The 23,023-nt window shown below is 35.1% G+C and overlaps 1 protein-coding gene across 1 annotated transcript in view; it reads right to left on the reverse strand.

Moving 5' to 3' along the window:
- Positions 1-23,023, reverse strand: part of LOC150086860 (uncharacterized) — a 414,998-nt gene that overhangs the window by 81,292 nt on the left and 310,683 nt on the right. Inside the window, exons 11-13 of the mRNA XM_090372302.1 lie at positions 17,425-17,649; positions 12,927-13,090; positions 665-801 (exon numbers count right to left, since the gene is read on the reverse strand). Coding sequence (XP_090228428.1) covers positions 665-801; positions 12,927-13,090; positions 17,425-17,649 — 526 coding nt within the window. The remainder of the gene's footprint in view (positions 1-664; positions 802-12,926; positions 13,091-17,424; positions 17,650-23,023) is intronic.

Consider the following 23,023-nt stretch of genomic DNA (forward strand, 5'->3'; position numbering starts at 1 on the left):
ATAATTAATAATATCAATAATTATTACTCATTAGTATAATTTATTCATTATTTGAGATTCCAGATGCAATTATTTACCATTATTAGATTACTGTTGCCGATCTAAGATTACTTTGCCTTTTGCATTCCTTTGTCCTACGTTACCTGTAGGCCACACATATTGCTATTCACCAAAATTCATGGTGAAGAACAGTGCAAGAAACTGAAGTCTCATTCTGGAAAATTATGTCTACATGACAATTGTTTGCCTTTTTCTTTTAGATTGTGATTACTAAATGAATGATGCTCTGTGAAATATATTACTTGTACTAATAAGAATGCTCTCTCATTGAGCATTCTTATTAGTACAAGTAGTAGCATATGATGTAAGATAGCAAACTTGTACATCAGTCTAAAACACTCCCCTCCCCACCACCACCTGTCCATCTCCCCTAAATTGTAGCATCTGAAAACTAGGCATCTGCTTGGAGACCTGATTGAAGTCTTTAAGGTTTTAAATGGATTGAGTAAATGCTGATGGCATCCTTACTTTTTCTTGGACATTTTCAGACGTTTCCATTAACTCTTTTAAGATGAGGCAATTTTTCTAACACTAAGTGTATTTTAATTAGCAATATCAAGATACAGAAAAGTATATATTTAAAATTTATTTAAAAGATGCCAACCTTGTTATCTTTACGCCACTGAAATGAAGTAGGAGAGCTACTGCTACTGGCTGCCTTGCAGACTAGAGTCACATTTTCTCCTTTTAAAGCAATCTGTGTTTGTGGTTGCTGAATTATATATGGCTTAGGAAAGTCATCTGTAAAAATATATTCAAACTTATAGCTAATTTGCTTATATATAGGGACAAACAATTAAACACAAGAAATGACCAGAAAAGCAAATCCTCCCATTCAAAACATATTTACGTCCTTTTGTTGTATAAGCTTGTATAAGAACTATTCTTTTCCTGCACCTAGACCTATTACTTGCACCCCCCCCCATTTATAGCTTGTTTGTTTGTTTGTTTGTTATTTGGTTTTTAGGAGCATTAGCAACTAAGGCCATATTGCTCCGGGATATGCGGTGGTCATTCCCTGAATGACCTTTCCGCATCCTCTGTATTTGGTGGTGACGGGCTCGAACCCCGGTCTAATCAAGAAGCGTGTGCTACGCACTGCTGCTCCTTCCCACCTGGCTACGGAGGCGCCAAACCCATTTATAGCAGAAATAAGGTTTGCGCAGAGATGGATCAGGAAAATTGTTCATTATATCCCCCCTTCCTGCCTGCAATAGGACAGGATGACACTTGTAAAAAATGTTTAAAAGATGCTAAACTTCATTTCTTGCTGTGTTTTAATATGATTAAGAATGTATAATAAAATCCTTGTGTATTTAAAACTGCAATAACTTAGGTTCTATACAAGATAAAAACAATTTGTAAAATGCATTGGAAAGGTAATTTATTCTAGTTTTTAAGGTATGTAATTTAGATTGTTAAGATTCAACCTCCACCATAATCATACAAAGCATAGTATGATTTTGCAATTCCACTGATGCAAATATAACTTAGTTAATTTCAATCCTTCTGAAACTCGGTCCTGTCTTATATCTAACAAAAAGGACAAAACTTCTATGCTTACCTTCAATGATACTCAGATTTCTAAACAAGACCACATATCTCTATTAGGGATTAACCCGACTTCGTATCTCTCTCTCTCTTGACACAAACACACCACAAATATTGCTTCCTCTGCATCTAAAAAACTGGGTTTTCTCTTTCACTCTCAGTGTTACTTTTCTTCTAAACAGCTCTAAACTCTGTACAAATCTCAAATCCACCCTACCATTGAATATTGTTCCCATATATGGGGCAGTGCCCCTAAACCCTCTCTCAGGCATCTAGACTCCATTCAAAAGAGGGCAGTTAGGTTAATCCCATCTCTTACAAAGTCTCTCCACTCCTTGTCTCAGACATTCTGCCATGGATGCTGTTCTTCTGAATAGGCTTCTATAATTCCCCTTTCTCTTACAAACCAGTTTAAACACATGCTGTAACTAGTCAATATCCACTTACTGTCCAAATTCTAACTCAAAGAACCAACTTTTCTACTTCTTCCTCATTTATACCTTCAAGTTCTGTTTTCTGGAACAACCTCCCTTTACACATATTTCCTGAAAATTACAATCTGCAGAAATTCAAGTCTAAAGTCAACATATATCCTCTTTTGTCTTCTCAAATCGTCAACCCACACATGGTACTAAGTACTACAGGTTCTAATACCTTTCATGTTTGGGGTTTTTATTAAACAGAAAAAAATATATATATTTTTTTACACTTACTAAGATGTTCTACAAATTGCCAACCAGTTTGCTTATCTTAATCTGGTATCTGAGGGTTTTCTAAAACACTCAGATACCAGTTTAAGATAAAAATTGTTAAGAGGCTCATAATTTCATGAAAATCAGTTGAGATTTTGAGTTTTCTCAAGAAGTGTCAATAAAGATTTTTTTAGTAAATCATATGAATCAGTGGCTTTGAGTGAGGGTGAGTTATTAACATATGACCATTCCTTGCCTTTCAAGTGTGTTTTGATTACTATAACAAGGTCATCCACCTAGCTCATTTCTGCAAATCTTCTTTAAAAAATTCTGCAAACACAGAAAATGAATTATTGAAGAGAATGCACTAAATAATAAACCAGAACTGAAAAGATAAGAGGCTCCTGCCTGACCAAAGTTTGACATACTAATATTTTCTCCAGAAACAGTACTTTGACTAAACACCTAACTAAAACTGAAGAAATTTCTCAAATGCTAAATAAATACTGAAAATACATTCCATAAGCACTGAAACCATGTATATCAAAATTCTATATATACCATATAAACCATATATTCAAAAATATATATATCAAAATTCTGTTAGAAGTAAATGCCAGTTGATTTGTTGTAATAGTAAACGTGGCATGCAATGCAAGAAAGCAAGCGTACGAGCTTATGTAGCATCAGCCAAAAAAAAAAAAAAAATTCACACAACCATTCCCTCTAAATGTTTGTCCAGTTCCTCCTTATATTTATTTAACTTATCAATTTCCAAATGACAGATGGAAGTTTGTTCCAGCAATTAACCACCCGCTGGCTAAATGCAAATTTCCGCACATCTATTCGTGTATTAAGAATTTGCAGATAAAGGAACCACTAGGTGGCAGTGATCACAGTGTACTGATGTGGGATTTACATAAAGATATAATTACCATCAGGAGTAAAGGAAAGGGTTTCTGCTTCCATAAAGGTGACTACAGTGGTCTCAAACAGTTTTTAAATTCTGTACAGCGGGACAAACTGATGATGTTACCAACAGCAAATTCTACGTGGGAAGCATCCAAGAAATTAATCGTGAAAGCTACTAAACGTTTCATACCTATTAAGAAATATTGTTCAAGGTTTAGGCCTAAATGGTTGTCAAATGAACTAATTAGACTCGTGGCAGAGAAGAAAAATGCATAGGATGTATATAAATTATCAGGCAACACAGAAGCCTATGGAAGATATAAGCTAGTCTGTAATCAAGTCACAAAGGAGGTTAGGCAGGTGAAGGCAGGTTATGAGAAATCTTTGGCTAAGGATGCTAAGAAAAACAGCAAGGATTTCTTTACTTATATAAATTCTAAAAGGAAGGGGATGAATCAGATTGGTCCACTTGATATCAATGGTTCAACTGTTGATGATCCTGCTCAGATAGTAAACAAACTGAATGAGTATTTTGTATCTACATTCGCACATGAGGAGTTATTAAGGATCGAAAATTCCAGAAGGTTATCAAATTGCAGCAGGGTGCTTAATGATTTTTAATAACTGAGAGCAAAGTGGAGGAGAAATTGTTGAAGTTAAAGAAAGGCACCTGAGGTGGATGGGATCTATATGGTTATATTAAAGGAGGCGGCAAAGGAACTAAGCAAACCCTTAGCCATAATTATGAGAGCATACTTGGACTCACGGGAGGTCCCCACGGACTGGAGATGTGCAAATGTATCCCCAATTCACAAAGGGGGATCGAAGGGTGACACGAGTAATTACAGACCAATTAGTTTAACTTCTGTTCCAGGTAAAATAATAGAGTCACTGGTTAAAGATGTATTGCAGGATCATCTAGACAAGACTGCAGCAATAATTCAGACACAGCAGGGTTTGTTAAGGGAAAGTCTTGTCTGATAAATTTTATTGGATATTATGATGTGGTTACAAAGGAACTGGATGAAAAATTAATTTTGATATCATATAGATGGAGTTCGGGAAAGCTTTTGCACTGTTGCGCATGGAAGACTACTGTACAAATTGAAGAAGAATGGTATTAAGGGTAAGTTGCTACAATGGATAAAAGGATGGTTGAGGGGGAGAAGACAGAGGGTGGTAATCAATGGGCGCTGCTCTTCGTGGACTAATGTTATTAGTGGAGTCTCACAGGGTTCGGTGTTGGGTCCACTGTGGTTTTGTATATTTATCAATGATATTGATGAAGGTATATCAGGCTTAGTGTTGAAGTTTGCAGATGATACAAAGGTTGGCAGGGTTGTTAATGACATGGCAGTGTGCTACTGCAACAGCATCCAGAAAATTTGGGAAGATGGGCTGAGAAGTGGCAACTGAAGGTTAACATTGACAAATGCAAAGTACTGCATATGGGTACAAGTAACCCGAGAGGAATGTACCAACTGTGTGGCACTACACTTAGGGTGGTAGAAAATGAAAAGGCCCTGGGAGTAATTGTGCAGTCAGATATGAAGTTTTCTGAACAATGTAGACAGGCTGCAAGAGCAGGTCATGGGGTTTTGTCAATGATATACAGGAATTTTGCTAGCAGGGAAAAGGAGGTGATTGTCCCTCTGTATAAAGCAATGGTCAGGCCACGCCTTGAGTATTGCGTACAGGTCTGGAGGCCTCATTTTAGGAAGGATGCAGATTTGCTTGAGAAGGGCAACAAGATTGGTGAGGAGAATGAAGGGATCCTCTTACCAAGAGAGGCTTAAGTTCTGCAAATTGCAGCGGCTGGAGACTGGGCACCTGCAAAGTGATCTGATTTAGGTGTATAAGGCCTTGAATGGGTTGAGCACGCTGAATTCTGATGAGATTCTTCCACTTGTTCAGGTTATAAACCTAAGGGAGCATAAATAAAAATTGAGGAAAGATAGAAAAACAGGAAACAAAAGCAATCTGTGATGAAAAATCCTGATTACAACATGTGCCAAGATGTCTTTTTTGACTGAATAGCCAGTAGTTTCTGGGGATGGTGTGCATTCTCGTCTGTATGTCAGAAAGAAAAATTCACTGTATTAAAATGATTCAATAGTAAGTATGTAAGTTCTTGTATTAAATGTGGTTAACCATAAATACTTACATCCAGGCAAGACAATGAAGTCTTAATGTTAAGTACTATAGCTTCTAATACCTTTCGTGTGTGGTTTTCATTAAAAAAAAAAAAAAATCATCAACACATTCTCCAGTTGTGTTTCAGTTACAGCATTAATTCTGGTATGAAGATGGTTTAAAGAAAAAGGTTTTAAGGAGTAAAAGGTATTATCATCCTGCAGCCATTATCAATCCACTGCAGGATGCAAGCCTCCTCAATGATCATGTTGAGGGAAATGGGCCATAATCTGCCACGCTGGTCCATGCAGGTTAGCAGAGCGACGACTGTATTTAGCAGTCAGGGGCTTGAGCCTCAGTCTACTCAAAAAGTGTGTGCTACTGCACTCCCGCTCTTAACCATTTGGCTATGGATGCCTTTAAGGAGTAAACCACACTTTTAACATGCCCGACAGAAAATATCCAAAGGAGAAATCAGATGAGTGAGCTGGCAAAACAATTGGCCCACCTTTGCTGATCCATCTGTTTGGGAAGACTTTGTTTAAAAATTTTTGAAAATTCCAAGCAAAGAGCCCCAATCTTGCTGAAAAACCATATTGGTTTCAATTCTTAATTGTCTTAGTTCAGCAATAAAAATTCCTGTAGAACTGCAAGATAACTATCAAATTTGCTAATAACCACTGTTTCTTCAACAAAGAAAGGACCAATTATGCATGTTTTTCCAGAGCCCGCGCGCACACACACACACACACACACACCAGACATTGACTTTAGGGGAAATCTCTTTGACATTCCCAGACTTCTTTTGATTTCTTTGACCCCAAATATGGCAGTTAACCTTGCCATTATTGTGAAATGTTGTTTCATCACTAAACACTAGATTGTTAGAGATACAATGCATTTTCAATGTTTTCATTAAACTCATTACAGAAAGCTAATATTGTATGATAGTCCTCTTTCAGCAACATCAGATGTTGCTGGAAGAGGACTACCATGCTTTTGAACCTTGTAAGGTCACTTGTAAGATTCAAGTGCATGGTAGTCTTCAAACCTTGTAAGTTTTCTTGTACAATTTCACTCTAAGAATTTTGTGCACTGTTGTTTAGGAACACTGAATTCCAGAGAAGCCAGTCTTAGTGATTTTTTTTGGGCTTTGCTGAAAAGCTTCCACAACAGATACCACAATCTCTTTGTTTAATCCAGACCTTCCAATTCACAGCTTATCAATAACAGAACCAGTCTTTAAACTTCTTCATCCAGTTTGAAATTGAATTTCTGTGCAGCACTTCCTCTGTGTAATGTATCATAAATTTTCTTATAATCACTCATATGGACTTAAGCTCTGCTAGCCAAAGGACACAGTTCACTTTCTCTTCTTTCAAAATCATCTTTTGTTGGGTAGATTATCTGCAAAAATTAAAAAACAAAAGTAGAGTAAATTAAGTATTTATTATTTATTTTTTTATTTTTTTTTATTTAATAATAAATCAAGTATTTATTATTTATTTAAGTATTTATTTGCATAGAAACTAGAATAAATTATCTTTCCAATGAAATTTACAGATTGTTTTTATCTTGTATAGAACCTAATTACATATTCTATACAAGGTAATTACCTGATTATCTTGTATAGAACCTAATTGCAATAATGTTCTATCTTCTATAGGTTCTATACAAGATAGAACATTATTGCATTTTTAAATTGTACAAGGCTTTTATGGATACCCTGTATATCAATTTTTATCGGTGCATCATTGTTTTTGTTAAAAATTTAAAAGAATCAAATTTGGAGTAAAATATACTATATATTTGTTTATTATAGAGCATGACTAACTTACAGAAAGCAAACATATCTTACCAAAGAGTCCATAAATCAACTGAGAACAATAATTTGGATTACAATTGATAACAAGGAGGATAAACTAGAGTACTCTAAACTCTATGGAGTGATTCAGTTCATGGAATTTTGAAAATTTTGTACATAAATGCTTTGAAAGCTTTTCATACCTTCTTATTTAAACTTTATTACTCAACAGTGCAAAATTATTGCAAAAATTATTGACCATGTGAACAAAAAAATTAAAAAATCAAATTTGCAGGAAAATATACAACTGTGTATATAATAAAAAATGTCTAAGTTACAGAAAAAGAACATAAATCTTTACCAAGAGTCTATCAATCATCTCAGAACAACAAATAATTTGGATCACAACTGCTAACAAGGAACTCTAGACTAAAGTGAACACATGAGCATATTTTTCTTTTATAAAAGAAAGATTGCCCTGAACCAGAAGAGAAGTGGTATCAGAGAGGTAAAATGATGGACAACTACAACTTTCCACCTTCTTTGATCCCTCTTCTCCACTGCTTAAATGCTCTGATGGAAACATTCCCCATGCTTTTCATTCATGTTATCCAAATTTGGTTGGAAAAACTCCAGGCATGAATGCATCTTTACAAAAATTCTACACAAGTTTTCCATATTGTTTAATAAAATTTTCAATCAGCTCTGTAATAACTCTTTTTGTTATCTATACCTCTTTCAAATAAAGTTTAACTTTTCAGGAGTGTACTGTGAGAACAGATTAGCCAAATCTGGAAAAATGAAATGATGTATCACTTAATTGCAATAGCCTGAAAGCCAGAGTTGATCGCTAAATATGGCCAGTATCATCTCCTTCACTGATTTGTCCAGATGGGACAAACTGTTTCTCACAATACAACCTTGAAAGGTTCACCTTCATGTCAGGCTTAGAAAACATGCCATTATCTACAGCTTGTAAAATATTAATTTTGATCTGATTAGCAGAGTTACCCACTTCATAGAAACCATAATATCAACATAATGTACACAGTCAACACAAACTGTATAATGAAATCAGCTTCTTGTCAAACCTACCATATTTGACAGATGATATGATATATTAGACAAAATAAGATGCAGCCAGATTTTAGAAGAAAAATTTTGGAAAAAACAGTTTATTGCATATATTTAAAATACAAATTCAAAAGTAAATTCACAAAAACTTTACTTGTGATGAGCACAATGGCATAATTTAACACTTTCAGTATGAAGCCAACAGCATACAAAAACCTTGTCTGCCTTTTACCCATTTCATCAGTACTACAAATTTATAATAAATTAAAAGTACATACTACAAGAAACACAGAAACATGAGCTACTAAAGTGAAGTCCATGTGCTTGTACTTTGTCTCTCTAGTGACTCATTAATTTATAGAAGGGTTTACTTTTTCGAAAATGGTCACAGATAAGGTCAATCAAATGATCACTAATACCCGTAATTTGGACTAACTGCACTGCTTATTGTTTACGCATGGGAAATGATACTGGTTGCTTTATATCTGAAGGTAAGGCAGAGCTAAATAGTAATTCCCTTTAATGCTTTCCAGAAAAAGGTTTCTAGAAGGAAGTATGGCTAGTGTTTGTTTTTCATGGAAATGAAAAACAAGTTCTAGTGAGTTGTGTAAAATTTCACTTGGTTATGTTAAGTAATAACCAGTGGTGGCAAACCTTTTCCAATAGAATGCCATATATCACACTGAAAATATATTGCATGCCACCTAGAGGCATATCCATAAGTTAGAAGAATCAATACCCCACTAATTACTGATCCATGCCAACAAATGTTTTCACTAAGTACATAAAGGAATTACTGTATACAATAAGAGCTTGGAATAAAATAAATTTAAACAATTTTATGTTTATAAAATAAATTCAATGTGCATAAATGAATAAATGTTTGTCCTTAGAGAATCGACATCGTAAAGAGCTATTAATGTCTCGTATATGTTAAATTTATCAAAATTTATTATCACGATGAACACTAGAAGCAGTAAACGAGAACCATGGGTTCTCACTGCGTGTGACTAGAATATATTCATGCCCATAAAACTTGGGAACTTTAGATCACATTTTCCAAGAGAAAAAGTGCATCTTATGTTTCTGCAAATACGGTAATTTCATTACATCATCATCAGCTTCAATAAATTAGCTTTCTTTCATTTTGAAATGTGAATATTTTAATAAAAAAAAAAAAAAAAAACAAGACAGGGTGGAAGAAATTTTTGGGACATTATAGAGAATTTTTTTGTGTTTTAAATCATTTGAATGTAAAATAGCAATAGGTTTATGGGATATCAGCCAGGACCTACCACACAGGACACTGGTGATATGCTAGGACATTAAAAAGTTGTTTGCCATAAACAGTTCCATCTGTATTTATTTACCATTTACCCATTTACCCATTTTGATAATCAGGCTATTGAATGTGCTCACATTACCAGGAGGGAGAGGGGGCTGCAATCATTTGCCCATGTCTGACTTAGAGCATCGAAAGCTTTTGCAAAATTCCTTCAATAGCTCTAGCTTAATGTAAAGTAGTGGTAGCAAGATCTATTTGGACTAGGACATTGACAACTGCATGTTTACCAGACTAATTCCTATCTGACAGGCTATCTTTTCTGATATAATGCTAGTCTTGTAACCCAAAAATGAATCTTGTCATTTAAAGTCCCTACAGACATTGTCCCATTTGTAGCACATTTATAGTTGCTATACTCTATATGCTTCACATTTCATGGCCTTCTTTCACATAAGTTAGGTGAACTACAGGAATTAATCGAAATTTATTTCCATTGTGAAACAAAACATCCTTCAGACACTTCTTGTTGGGCTTTCAATGAACAGCCAATTTCTTCAAAAGGACTGTTCATTTCTGAGCAGTAGAAAACGAATCAGTAATCATAAAGAAAGATGAAAAAAGATAGCTGTTTCTTGCAGATAGGTATCTTGAGTGGAATCCAGTAAATTCCACTTTTAAACAGGACATCAAGAGCTCTGTAATGGATTTTGTGAGACCTAACTATGGTTATCTAATTCTCACTGATTATGGAAATGAGGAGATTTTCTTGAGCATGCTTTGCTGAAAGAGAAAGCAAATGTTCCATCTTTGGCCTTATAATTTATTCAAGTAGCAATTATCGTGGTGGTCACTGGAATCTCTCCAATTTTGAAGAATTGTAAAAGAATAAACCACCAGCTACCATCCTACATAATGTTGGGTGGCAGATGCCAAAAGAGATACAAGGCACCCATACGCATTCCAAAATATTCATATGCATAAATCTTGTGCAACACTGTGGATCAATTCAGAGACATAGCAGGATTCTTGAGAGTGCTTATAATCTCAACTTTTAGCCACAAAAAAGCTGAAATCAAAGAAAAACATTATTATTCATATGCAGTTTGAAAGCATTTATATAACACTGAAAAAAATTTTGAAAAGATAAAATGTGTGATTCCTTCAAAATATCATTACTGCATACAGCAAAACCAATGCTAAAATTGAATTAAATCCACCTAAAAAAAAAAAAAATCAACATACAGAAATTTTTGTTGTTTCACATTGTATACATTTGTATTATTTCTAAATAACATTTGAAGGCTAAACTAGTTTAAAAGTATGTTTAACATACAACAAAATATAAGTGGGTAGGGATCAGTAAGTAGGGATCATTAAATTTATGAGCTGCATAAGTATATGCAAGTATATTTATGAGCTGCATAAGTATATGCAGCTCATAAATTTAAGACACGGTGCAAACTTAACAATTGATTTTTTAATAGTTAATGGTGAAATGGCGAAAAATTAATGGTCTTACATGGTGAAAAATTATAAATGTACTACAGAAGTATACAAATGAAGAACAGCATTCTACTGTGCATTTTCCTTAAGTAAAAGGATATGTGGTCAAAAATATTCACAAAGAAATACATTTAGTGTATAGTAAAAAAAAAAAAAAGTAAAGTGCAGCCATTATCAACCCACTGCAGGATGGAAGCCTCCTCAACAATTCATGCTGAGGGAAATGGACCATAATCTGCCACGCTGGTCCAGTGCGGGTTGGCAGATCGACTGTATTCAGCAGTCAGGGGCTTGAACCCTGGTCTACTCAAAGAGCGTGTACTACTGCACTCCCGCTCCTGCCCACTCGGCTACGGAGGCCGGTTAGTGTATAGTAGGAACTGTTTATCATGTAAGGCTTTTTAGAACTGGACTGAAAAATTCTTTCAAGAACATTTGATACTTCAGGACAATGCCACATCAGGACATTCAGTTGAAACTGCAAGGATTGCAGCTGTATTAATGATCTAATGATCTGAGTTGAGAGATAGGAAAATATTGATGTTCTAGTGAATGCCATGGAATGTTCTCATGGTTTAGCCTATAGTATAATGTCGCAAATTTTGAAAAATGTGGGCACAAAATGCACTCCACAGAACTTGTGTTGGAACACCTCTCTTGCAGGTAGGTGGAGGGAGATGGCATGATGGACTGCCACTGGAGATAAATTGTAAGTCCACTACTTTCAACCTGAATCTAAATGTACATCAGTGCAATGGAGGCAGGCACCTCCATAGCCAGGTGGGCAGGAGCAGCAGTGCGTAGCACACACTTCTCGATTAAACCAGGATTCAAGCCTATGACCACCAAATACGGAGGATGCGAAAAGGTCAGGGAATGACCACTGCATATCCCCAGAGCAATATGGCCTTAGTTGCTAATGTTCCTAAAAACCAAATAACAAACAAGCAATGGAGGCACTATGGTTAAACTCTATAAAAGAATCTTCTTATCTGTTGTTGTTGTAGGAGAATCAGTGAGTAAGACCATATTGCTCCGTATATACTGTATGTAAATTGGGTGTGTTCAGTGGTCGATTTTCTATTTGCTGAATGAAAAGCCCACGTTTCTAGGAGGAAAAAACCATTCTATCCTCACCTGAGACTGACTAACTCAGCCACATTGAGAAAAAGGTCCATAAAATTCCTCCTGTATTCGATGGGACTTGAACTCAGATCTTTTCCACCCGGTGTGGGGAGGATGGTGATTCTACCACCTGTGCTACCGACGAGGCCTATAAAAGCAGTCTGAAATTGTGTCACTAGCAGGAAAGATAATGGTGACTGATTTCTGGCACTGTCATAATATTCTTCTTATACATATTCAAAAACTTAGATATACCATGAATGCTGCATCATATTGCAGACTTCTAAAAGAACTTAGGAATCAATATGCAGAAACAAATGGTTTTGTTTTTAAATGATTTGGGCTATTAAGCCATAGAGTACTGTTATTGCATGACAACACAAGGCCACATGCAGCATATGCAACTGAAGATACCATTTGTTGATTCAGTGTGAAAAATTCTTGACAGTTCTCACTATCCATGACCTTGCCCTCTCATGATTTCCATTTATTTGATCATTTGTAAATATTTTTCTGACAATGCAGAGATTAAAAATTATGTACATTACTGACTATAACAGTAACTGACATCTATTTACACAGTGGATTAAAAAGATTTCATAAAGTGAAGGGAGAGGCCCATAAATGTTTTTCGTGATCATGTTGAAAAATAAATGCTGTGTTCTGGTCTATTTCTAGCTTTTTTTTTTTTTTCTTGCATTGTGATTTACTTACTGAACTCTCTCCCTGTATTAGTAATACATACACACAAACAAACCAAATTCTTATACTGCCATTAGATACTAACCACAGGTGAAATTTTCAGATTTCACATCAAATATGGTTTTGTTTTTTAACCACTCTGGATGACCGCATTTAGGAGCTACAGTTTCTTTGAGGCCTATTAGTATCAGCCATCCAGGAAGCCACCGCAGATGGCAGTCGCACAAGAGATTACTACTGTTAAATCGTCTATAAAAAATAAAAAATAAAACATCAGAATCATGCTATACATGATGTTTCTCATTTAAGAACATTTCTTTATACAGAAATCTCAGAGATCAAGTATAAATCTAAAAATGGTTACTTCACATAAACATATGAAACTCACTAGTTACTTCATAATAAACATATGAAAAGTGTATCATTCTTTTTGAATTATCCTAATATGTCTATAAGAGCACAGGTTTACAGGTCAATTTTTATGTTCTGCAAGCTGAAAAATCCCAAATACCTCATGAGGAGGGGGATATATCTTACATCTGTGGTGGACTAATAACAACCTGAGCAAAAAAAAAAAAAGGTGTCATAAGAAATGCCTCTGATCGCCAAGAGGTTCTGAACCAGGTGCTGAAATGGAAAATTCTGAGCTGGAATGCGTATTGGTAAAATATATTTTTTTAATAATCAAGTATGTACATGACATTACCAATGTGCATTCTGTGCTCTGTTTTGAACCCAGACCTTTCCAATGTGTGACAGTTTTTGAAATCACTATACTGTCATGGAGGACATAATAGCAATATAGAAGAGGTAATTAGGTAGTATGACTAAAGGTATTCCAATCATCATGTGCCAAATTGGCAGAAATTTCTTAGCATAGCTCACTCACCATCTTACATGAGAAGCCAATCCCATTGATTATTATGACCATCCCTATATACTCCAAATGTAACCTATGAAGAGAAGATAATGAACATCATGTACAATTAGTCAAATAATAGAATGTAGCAGGTGGTAGCAGGGATCAAGATCTCAGCTCTTTCATGTGGGTGCATTTGCACAAGAACTATCTATGCTACTAGAGTAAGCGTAAGAATATAGTATTGGCTTAGAGTAATCTGCCATCAAAATGACAAGTGATAAGCAACAATCTAATGAAAATTTCCCTTTACAATTTTCTGAATAGTATTAGTAAAGCCTTAAAGATTTGTGTAGGAAGTAAGCTTTTGCTCAATCAGGAAAAAAACTAAATAACCTTTAACTCTCATATTATACTCTTCCCACCACTATCAGAAGTACTGACCCAAATGTCTTCTTGAACTACACCAGACTGCCAACCACAAACAACCAGGAAGGCAGTTCATTCCAATGGTCAAATGCAGTATTAGTAAGGCCAAATGATGCAAGGAAATGAACTTTCTGAGCATTAGCCAAAAATAAATAAATTAACTAATAATAAAAATTCAAATAAAACAGATATCTTGGGTTGTTGCGCTGATCATAGTGGAATTCTGGGCTCTTCCATTTGAGGTTTTCAGTCATCCCTTCTCCCTTCCACTTTATTTACCAGTTAAACCATATAAATCAATCCATGTGATGTCACAGTGATTCTGCTTAACACTTAGTCAGACTCACTTCCTCCAATGTATTGGGAATGCAATGCCATGTAAAGTCATGTAACCTTCCTTAGGTCTAGTTTATCAGTTTTCCACAATAATTTATACAATCCCCCTTAATTTTTCTGATCTATTTCAGTGTGAAAATTGACTGTAATTAAATTTGTACCACACCCAACCCCTACGTGCATTATATACCTCACCACTGATTTGTAATGCAACTATAATCCCCTCTCCTTCCCTAGATACAAAGGTATGGTAAATCATTGCTAACACAATGTGTGCCTTCCTGTCCACTGCTTACACTGCATGTTAACCTGCATATCTGATTACATCATAACACTGAAGTCTTTTTTCTCATGTACATTCTTCAACTCTATCCCACCTAGTATATAAGTTATTCTTGGGTTAGTATTTCCCAAATATTGAACCCTTACATTTGACAAAAATGTAATGTCATTCCTCCAAACATCCATGAAGTCAGTCCAAATCATTCTGAAGAAATTCAGCCTAACTTGCATCATTAACCACCTTACTGACCTTTATATCATCTCCAAATTTCAACATCATACCCTTTATTCTCTCATCTATATTAATCAAGCTGAGAAACAAGAGTGGCCCCAGCACTTCAGTGATTCAGGTCCAGTCTTCAGAGTGGGATCCTAGCCCACTCTGAAAAATGACCATTTATAACAATACTTGCCTCCTGACTTTCAGCGATCTCTCAATCTGCCTCAAGATTCTGCCCATAATCCCAATACACTACAGCTCGTATAGCAACCTCCTATGTGGAACCACGTCAAATGCTGTGTTAAAATCAAAGTATATAACATCAAAATCTCAAGCAGGATTTTCCCATCGCAAAGCCATTTTGTGATCCATTTAGTATTACACTTCTCAAGATACCTTGTAAAGCACACTTTGATCACAGATTCCCTTACTTCCCCACCAAGTTCAAACTGACTAATATACAGTATACTGCCTATTTCCACATTAGGCCGCATCTTTGTGCATTGGTAAAACATCAGCACTTCTCCAATTCGAGGAGATTATCCCTGAGTCCAATGATGACCTTATGATTAATTGTAATGGCTTTGCACGCTTACAGCACATTTGGCACATTCACAGCCTCTTTTAATACTCACAGATAAATATCATCAGTACCTGCAGCCTCCGTAGGGCCTCCCCAGCAGAGTGGTCAGGAGAAATTGCACACACTCTTTGGGTAGACCCCTTCAAGCCCCTGACTGCTAAATACAGTCGATCTGCTAACCCGCACTGGAGATTATGGTCCATTTCGCTCAACATGAATTGTTGAGGAAACTTCCATCCTGCAGTGGTTAATAATGGCTGCAGTTTTACCTGCAGCCTTGCTTTCTTTCTAACTCAGTAGTTATTTTTTTAAAATTAAACTTTCTCATATAATATCAATATTAAATATCCTACAGTGCTCAATTATATTAGCACAATATTCACTGCCCCAAAATGGACTTTCTACTTTGAAGATCAATAAAATATATTTATTCAGCTTACTAGAGCATTTCCTGTATTACAATGATTATGCTGTATGATTGAGAAAGGTCCTATCCAATTTACTCTTTTTCCTCTTCATATTTATGTATGAATAAAATTCCTTGTTCCCATTTCTTGGTTCTCGTAGCTAACGATTTACATAACTCAGAATTTGCCTACGTGATCCCCTCTGTAGCCATGTTACAAATTGCCATATAATAATTACAAGGCAATTTGTAACATGGCTACAAGGGGATCACATAGGCAAATTCTGAGTTACATAAATTGTTAGCTACGAGAACCAAGAATGGGAACAAGGAATTTTATTCACACAAATATGAAGAGGAAAAAGAGTAAATTGGATGGGACCTTCCTCAATCATACAGCATAATCATTGTAATACAGTAAATGCTCTAGTAAGCTGAATAAATATATTTTATTGATCTTCAAAGTAGAAAGTCCATTTTGGGGCAATGGATATTGTGCTAATAAAATTCGCTTTCTTCTCATATAGTACCTTCTTAATGGAATGAATGCCCTCATGTCTTTGATGATAAATGTCTTGGAAAGTACCTCGAAGTTCAACTGGACTTTTCCTCTTATCTATTTTTTTTTTTCCTGACTGATTGAGCCTTAAAAGCTCATTAGTCCACAGCAATATTTTGCATTAGTCACCTGTGAGGATATCTTACTGAAGTGTTTAAGGCTTTGAATGGCTTTAGTAAGCTCAATGCAGATGACATCCTTCCTCTTGCTCAGACTACAAATGTGAGGGGACATAAATTAAATTGAGGAAGGATGGCTGCAGGGTAAATGTGTAGAAATTTGCCTTTGGGAAGTGGATAGTTGATTGCTGGAACAATCTTCCATCTGGTACTGTGGAAGTGTATACGCTGAATAAATTGAAGGAAAAAGAGAAACTATTAGAACAAATGGAAGGTAATGTGGGAAGATTTTTTTTTTGCTGGCTGATGCTATAATATTAACACTAAAAAAAATTATTCAGTATAATGAGAGGATTTTACAATGCACAACCATTTATTCCTTCTGCCACTTGGTAAATACCCTCTACCTCATTATTTGAAAAAGTCTTGAAGTTTTCACTGATATTAAATTAAAATTGATACCTGTATATATCAGGTGCAAGTCTGGCTATACTGAGAAAAACTGCCTATAGTACTTCAGATAATTCAATCTGCACAACATAAACTTATAAATTAAAATAAGTAAATACTATTTATTGTTTACATTTGAATTCACTAAGAATTACAAATCTCTGCCCATTTAACTTAATATACTAAATATACATTAAGTATATTTTGAGATTATTTAAAAAAAACTCTCCTCACACCTCTCTCTCTCTCTCTCTCTCTCTCTCTCTCTCTCTCTCTCTCTCTCTCTCTCTCTCTCTCTCAGTCAGTCAGTCATTGTGAATATTAAGCAATATTTACTTACAAATCATGAAGACGTTTTAGCCCATTAAATGCATTCTCCTGAATTGAAGTGATAGGATTGTAAGTAAGATCTAAAGTAGTCAGGCGTGGCAATCCTACAAATGCCTTTTTCACTATTGATTTAATATGATTATGTGACAGACCAAGGAGTTTTAGCTTTTCCATACCATAAAATGCACCATTTGTGTCTTCTACACTCCATGAAATTTCATTATTGTTGAGCTCACTAGAAGTAAATTGAAATTCAGAGTACTTAAGAAATAAATTCAATAACAAACTATGTATTTTGAACAAAAATTTATAAGGAAATGATAATTTTTCTCTTTGAAAAGTACTTATCATTTAACACATGAAATGCAAAACTGTTTGATGCATGCCACTTAATTATGCACAACTGGCCTGTTAATAAAATTTTTACTCTTCACATATAAATTAAAACACAATAAATAAATTCAGGAATTAAGCGTGGCAAAATGTGGTTAAATACTGGCATGTGAAAGCTCTGAGGTGGATGAGGGGTAATTCAGTGTAGAGGACTGCACAGGCCGAAATTTTTGAATTTTACCCAGCCTGTCCCGAACCTGAAGGCTACTGTTCCTACCTGATCTGTACTCAGCCCTTGGCTGAGTTGGGTGGAAACATGAGTACCAGGTCTGCTGAGCCCATTCAGAACTCTTAACTTGGCTTTTGAATAGTGTACCTTTCTATACAAACCACCAATTTTGTTAGGATTTTTTCCTATATTACAGCTGTATTGTGTGATTAATCAAGTTATTTATAACTCCCCCTGATATTTGTCCTTAGAAGTAATTAACAATTCCTACTCTCCCTTTTTTTTTGCATCCTTTAAGGACCCCTATGTAAAAATAAAAACAATTTTGACTCACTCCACTTTTATGCTAATGGTTCAGCAGATGCTAATTGCATGGCAGCATTGCCTTATATCAAATATGGTATACATCAATTTACGGAATTTTGTAGAATTATTCTACATACCACGAAGCCTCTGCATCAGCTTGTCTGATGTTTCTACACTTATAAGGTGCTGTAAATTTTGCATATTCATAACACATTATGGTGTATCCCTGACCATATTGTGGAATTAAAAATGCCATTCTGAACATTGTGCTGTGGCTGTAAATAAATGCAGGAATGAAACATGGAGATATACTGATGATTACAAAAGAACACACTAACCTATATTTAATTTCATAATAGTCGTTAGAAAAATAAAGAGAATTTAACATTCACTTATGAAATGCAGGCTATTCGTATGTGCAATGAAAATAGACAAATATTCATCCAATACAGACTGAAGGAAAAGCATCTCAACTGGGGAACCACACAAACCAATCAAAAATTATAATATATATGTTAACTTACTAAATTGCATGTGACCGAAGTAGAGTGATAAAAAATAGTTCAATGATGTGAAAACTGTGGTGTTGGGGTTGCAACACCAGTTTTCACATCACTCTGTATTTTTCATTCCAAGTGGATTAATGATTAGGTATGTACAAAGCTTACTGTTAACAAATAGACTATCAAAATCACATACAGATATTCTTCAACGCTTTTAAATGAGAGTATTTCAGAGCAGAAAAAAACTATTTAAAAATAAACATGGAGTGCAAACATTTCAAGGTGAATCAATGAAGGGTTAAATAAATTCTCAATTCACCACATTCGACATATTTTCAAGCTGAACATCCATGCATTTTGTTCCATATTGTTCCAAAATGTAATCAACACTTTCAATGCTTAAAGAGGTTCGATACTCCTGCACAGTGAGCCTGGCTGCACTAAAATTTCTTTCACTGCTTGTGCTGGTGGCAGGTATGCAAAGTATATGTTTGGCAATTCTCGATAGAAACTTGAATTCCTGTCCATGTTTTCTCCACCAATCAAGTAAGTCATGAAGTTCAAACATGATCTATGTCAATATTCATATATTTCTCAATTTCATCTTCTTCACATTTTGACCCTTCAGTTACATCTTCAAGCATGCTGAAATCCAAAATTTTCGGCTTTTTTTTTATATAGTATGTTGGTCACTGTTGCTCACACTTTCATTGCAAAGATTTCTCGATGTAACCACAGCGATTCAGAATTCTTAGTCACATTTAAATTTTTCTATTAAATTAAGCACATCAATCTTTGTTTCTTCTTGTTCTTCGCTTGAAAGTATTCTTAAATAGTGGAAATTTGGCCACAAGAACAAAGTGACTGTGCAATTTATGTGTTTTGAATTTTTCAGTCAGAATCACACAAGCACAATTTTTAAATTCAGCCAGTTCGTGAGTGCCTGAAACCAACACATTCAAATGATTTAGTAAATTAAATGTTATTGTCAGAACAAGCAGAAGTATTGTATACATATCTGCTTCAAGTTGCAGTGAAGTTTCTTTGAATGGTGTAAGGCAGTTCACCAGCATCTGTAGGGTCTCATGTTGAATGTGAGGCATTCTGCCTTCTTATCAGCACATTCCATTAGAATGTTTTCAATATCTTGATAATTAGCATCAAATGATTTATACATGTTTATTCTACTATACCGACGTGACTCACAACCTCGATGAACGGTGGTTTTCAGGTGATGTACAAGACCAGACAGTTTGAAATACTGTCAGTTCTCGTATAGCACGATAGTTGTGTTCCTAGAAACCCTCGTGCAATATAAACAACAGGCCCTATGGGAAAAATAGGGTTAGGTGCCGACCACCCAAGATTAACACACATTTGTAACCAAAACATTACCAACCACAATAAATAAATATTTATGTATTTTATTACGTAATAAAATATTGCTAATGCTTTTGCTTCTATCGTAAGCAAACTTTTTTGTTTGGTTTTCTATCCAAACAGATGACAGCCGTTCCATCTCTTCCAATTCTTTGTGTCTAATGGATTTTAATTACACTTTGAATTGTTCCTGCTATGAAAGTTGTTTTTATTTTCTCTGCATTCTTTGTAATTCTTGGCATTGCTTCATTTAGGTCTGTAGCACGTGCAATATCACATGGTCTTTCATTTCGCTCAAAGCATTTCACAATTTCATATTTTTTCTCTATCGACAGAGGTGCACTGGCCATAAGCCTTACCGGGGTGGGCCGGAGGCCGGTGTGATTTTGGCCATAAACGATAGTATGAGGCCACTATAAATTTTCCTGGGTAAGAATTTTTTGTGTCCGCCTCTGTTTATCGATATTGTTTTTCTTTTTCTCTCTGAATCTGCAGTGTCTTCACCAGGACGCTTCCTTATCGATATTGCTTTTCTTTTTCTCTCTGAATCTGCAGTGTCTTCACCAGGATGCTTCCTTTTTACACATTTTAAGTATTTTACTCATTTTTAGGGAATAAAGCACAATTACAAAACGAGGAGGCATGCTTGATACACATAAACAAAGCTGCGCACATGTAGCAACTGAAAAAAAAAAAAAAACCCTAAAGGCAGAGATGCACTATTAACACCTCACATTTTACTAAAGCACATTTCTGGGGGTTACTGCCATAAAACAATAAAAACAATTTCCAGTTGCGTTTCTGCTAGTGGAATCTGTTATAAACTGGTAGTAAACTTGATCTAATTGCATTTGCGATAATACCGATAGCTGGAATTTTACGTTATTATGGTGAAATGTGTTTCCCCTTCACTGATATAAAAACATAAATACATTTTCAGAATCTTCTTTTCATTCCAGCGTGTTGCGTTTAGTTGGGGTGATTCTGCGTTCGACTGCCATTTCTTGTAAACACAAAGGTGGATTGTGCATAAGCGAATTCAGTTCGTGTTATATAAGATATCGGTTCCCCTATTTATAAATCGTGTATGATCGAATTCTGTAGTGTAAACACGAGTAGTGTAAAAACTAGTGTAAATACGAGGACGGACTGTATGTAACAACATCTTTAACCTCGAGTTTTAATAAGTTAACAAGAGGCAAGTTTGTTTCCAAGAATTCCCTTCTGAAGGTTTTCTTAGTACAGGTAGTTCCTCGACTTTATGAGTTAATTTGTTCCTAGCGCGCTCGTAAAGCGGGAATTTATTTCCCATAGACATAAGGTTAAAAATAGGGGTTATGTTCTCAACAATGAAATTAGTTAGCTAATTAGTTTATGTTTAAACAATGATTGATTTATCGAAAGAAATGAAGCCTGTAAAATCAAACCAAATTATAATAATAGAGAAATTATTTACGACTTACAAATGTTAAAGAATGTTTATTCTTCACCATCATTATCGACTAAATGCACACTCATTGATCACTGATTATTGGCTCGGCACTCATTGGTTTGTTGCACAAGGAGTCGTCTTCTTCAGAAATGTTTCAAGAGGCGTTTGTTTCCAAGGTAATCTTCTCTTTTAATTATAAATTTCACGATTACATGAATAAGCATTTTTTAGCGGCACACACAAATTGCAACTAACATGATTCGTGTGGAGTAACAAGTTTACGAAGCTTAAAAAAAAAAGGAATGAAGAGAAGATTCTAAAAATTTATTTATGTTTTTTATATGACTGAAGATTTCAGTAAAGGGGCATTTCACCATAATAACGTAAAAAAACCACACAATTCCACACAATCAGTATTTTCGCAAATGCAATAACATGGAGTTTACTACCCATTTATAACTGCTTGCAGTAACAGAAAAGAAAAGCCCAATAAACCGGAAAGTGCAAATTGTTTTATGGTCGTGACTGCCAGAAATGTACTTTAGAAAAACATCAAACAGGCGTTCAAAATTGATTCTTATAAAGGAACATACTGATAACGATGAAAGTGTAGTGCATTTTAATGATTTGAATTGGTAACTAATACAATTTACAAATCATGACCTTTTATATGGCCTTAAGGTCACATTCGTGACCTCAAAAATGATATTTAAAGAGATAAATAGCTTAGTTATATAGCAAAAATTTTAACTTCTGAAATCTTGAAACGAATTACCAAAAAACAATGTGTTATTGGGTTCCCATTATGATATTTTAACGATACGATGGTGTCTCTGGAACTGATTAATATCATAAAGTGGGGTACACTGTATTGTATAGCTATGCACTTGGTTTGGAATGCAATATTTATGAATGTTTAACATTCATTTTTTGCAATTAATGTTCATATTTTCGATTTTGTTGATATGTTTCTTGGGGGAAAAACTCGTAAACCCGAAAACTCGTAAAGCAAGAACTGCCTGTATGTTATTGATCACATGCAAACTTCAGTTTAGTCTGATGCACCCTTCACTTGTGAAGGGTGCATACAATATTAGCTCCTTGATCTATTACAAAAATTAACTTGGAGAGAATGCCTGGCTGAAGACCTAATTTTGCAAGCCTATGACTCAACTCTTTTCTGATATTAGTGGCAGTTTTATGATCGTCAAGAAATTCACAAGTGAACAGTAACTTATTCCACAGCTTCCAATTATCATCAATATAGTGCAATGTTAATGTTATATAGAATATGCTTATAGTCATCTGCCCACATGTCAGCAAATGCACTACATTGACACAGTTCAATTAATGACTGAATACTGGGGTTTAGTGTTTGTGCAAATTTTCAGCTTCCTTTTGCACTACAGGAAATTGTATTAGGATT

The sequence above is a fragment of the Mastigoproctus giganteus genome, chromosome 4 (genome assembly GCF_048544385.1).
Source record: "Mastigoproctus giganteus isolate SK-2022 chromosome 4, ASM4854438v1, whole genome shotgun sequence".
NCBI classification, from domain to species: domain Eukaryota; kingdom Metazoa; phylum Arthropoda; class Arachnida; order Uropygi; family Thelyphonidae; genus Mastigoproctus; species Mastigoproctus giganteus.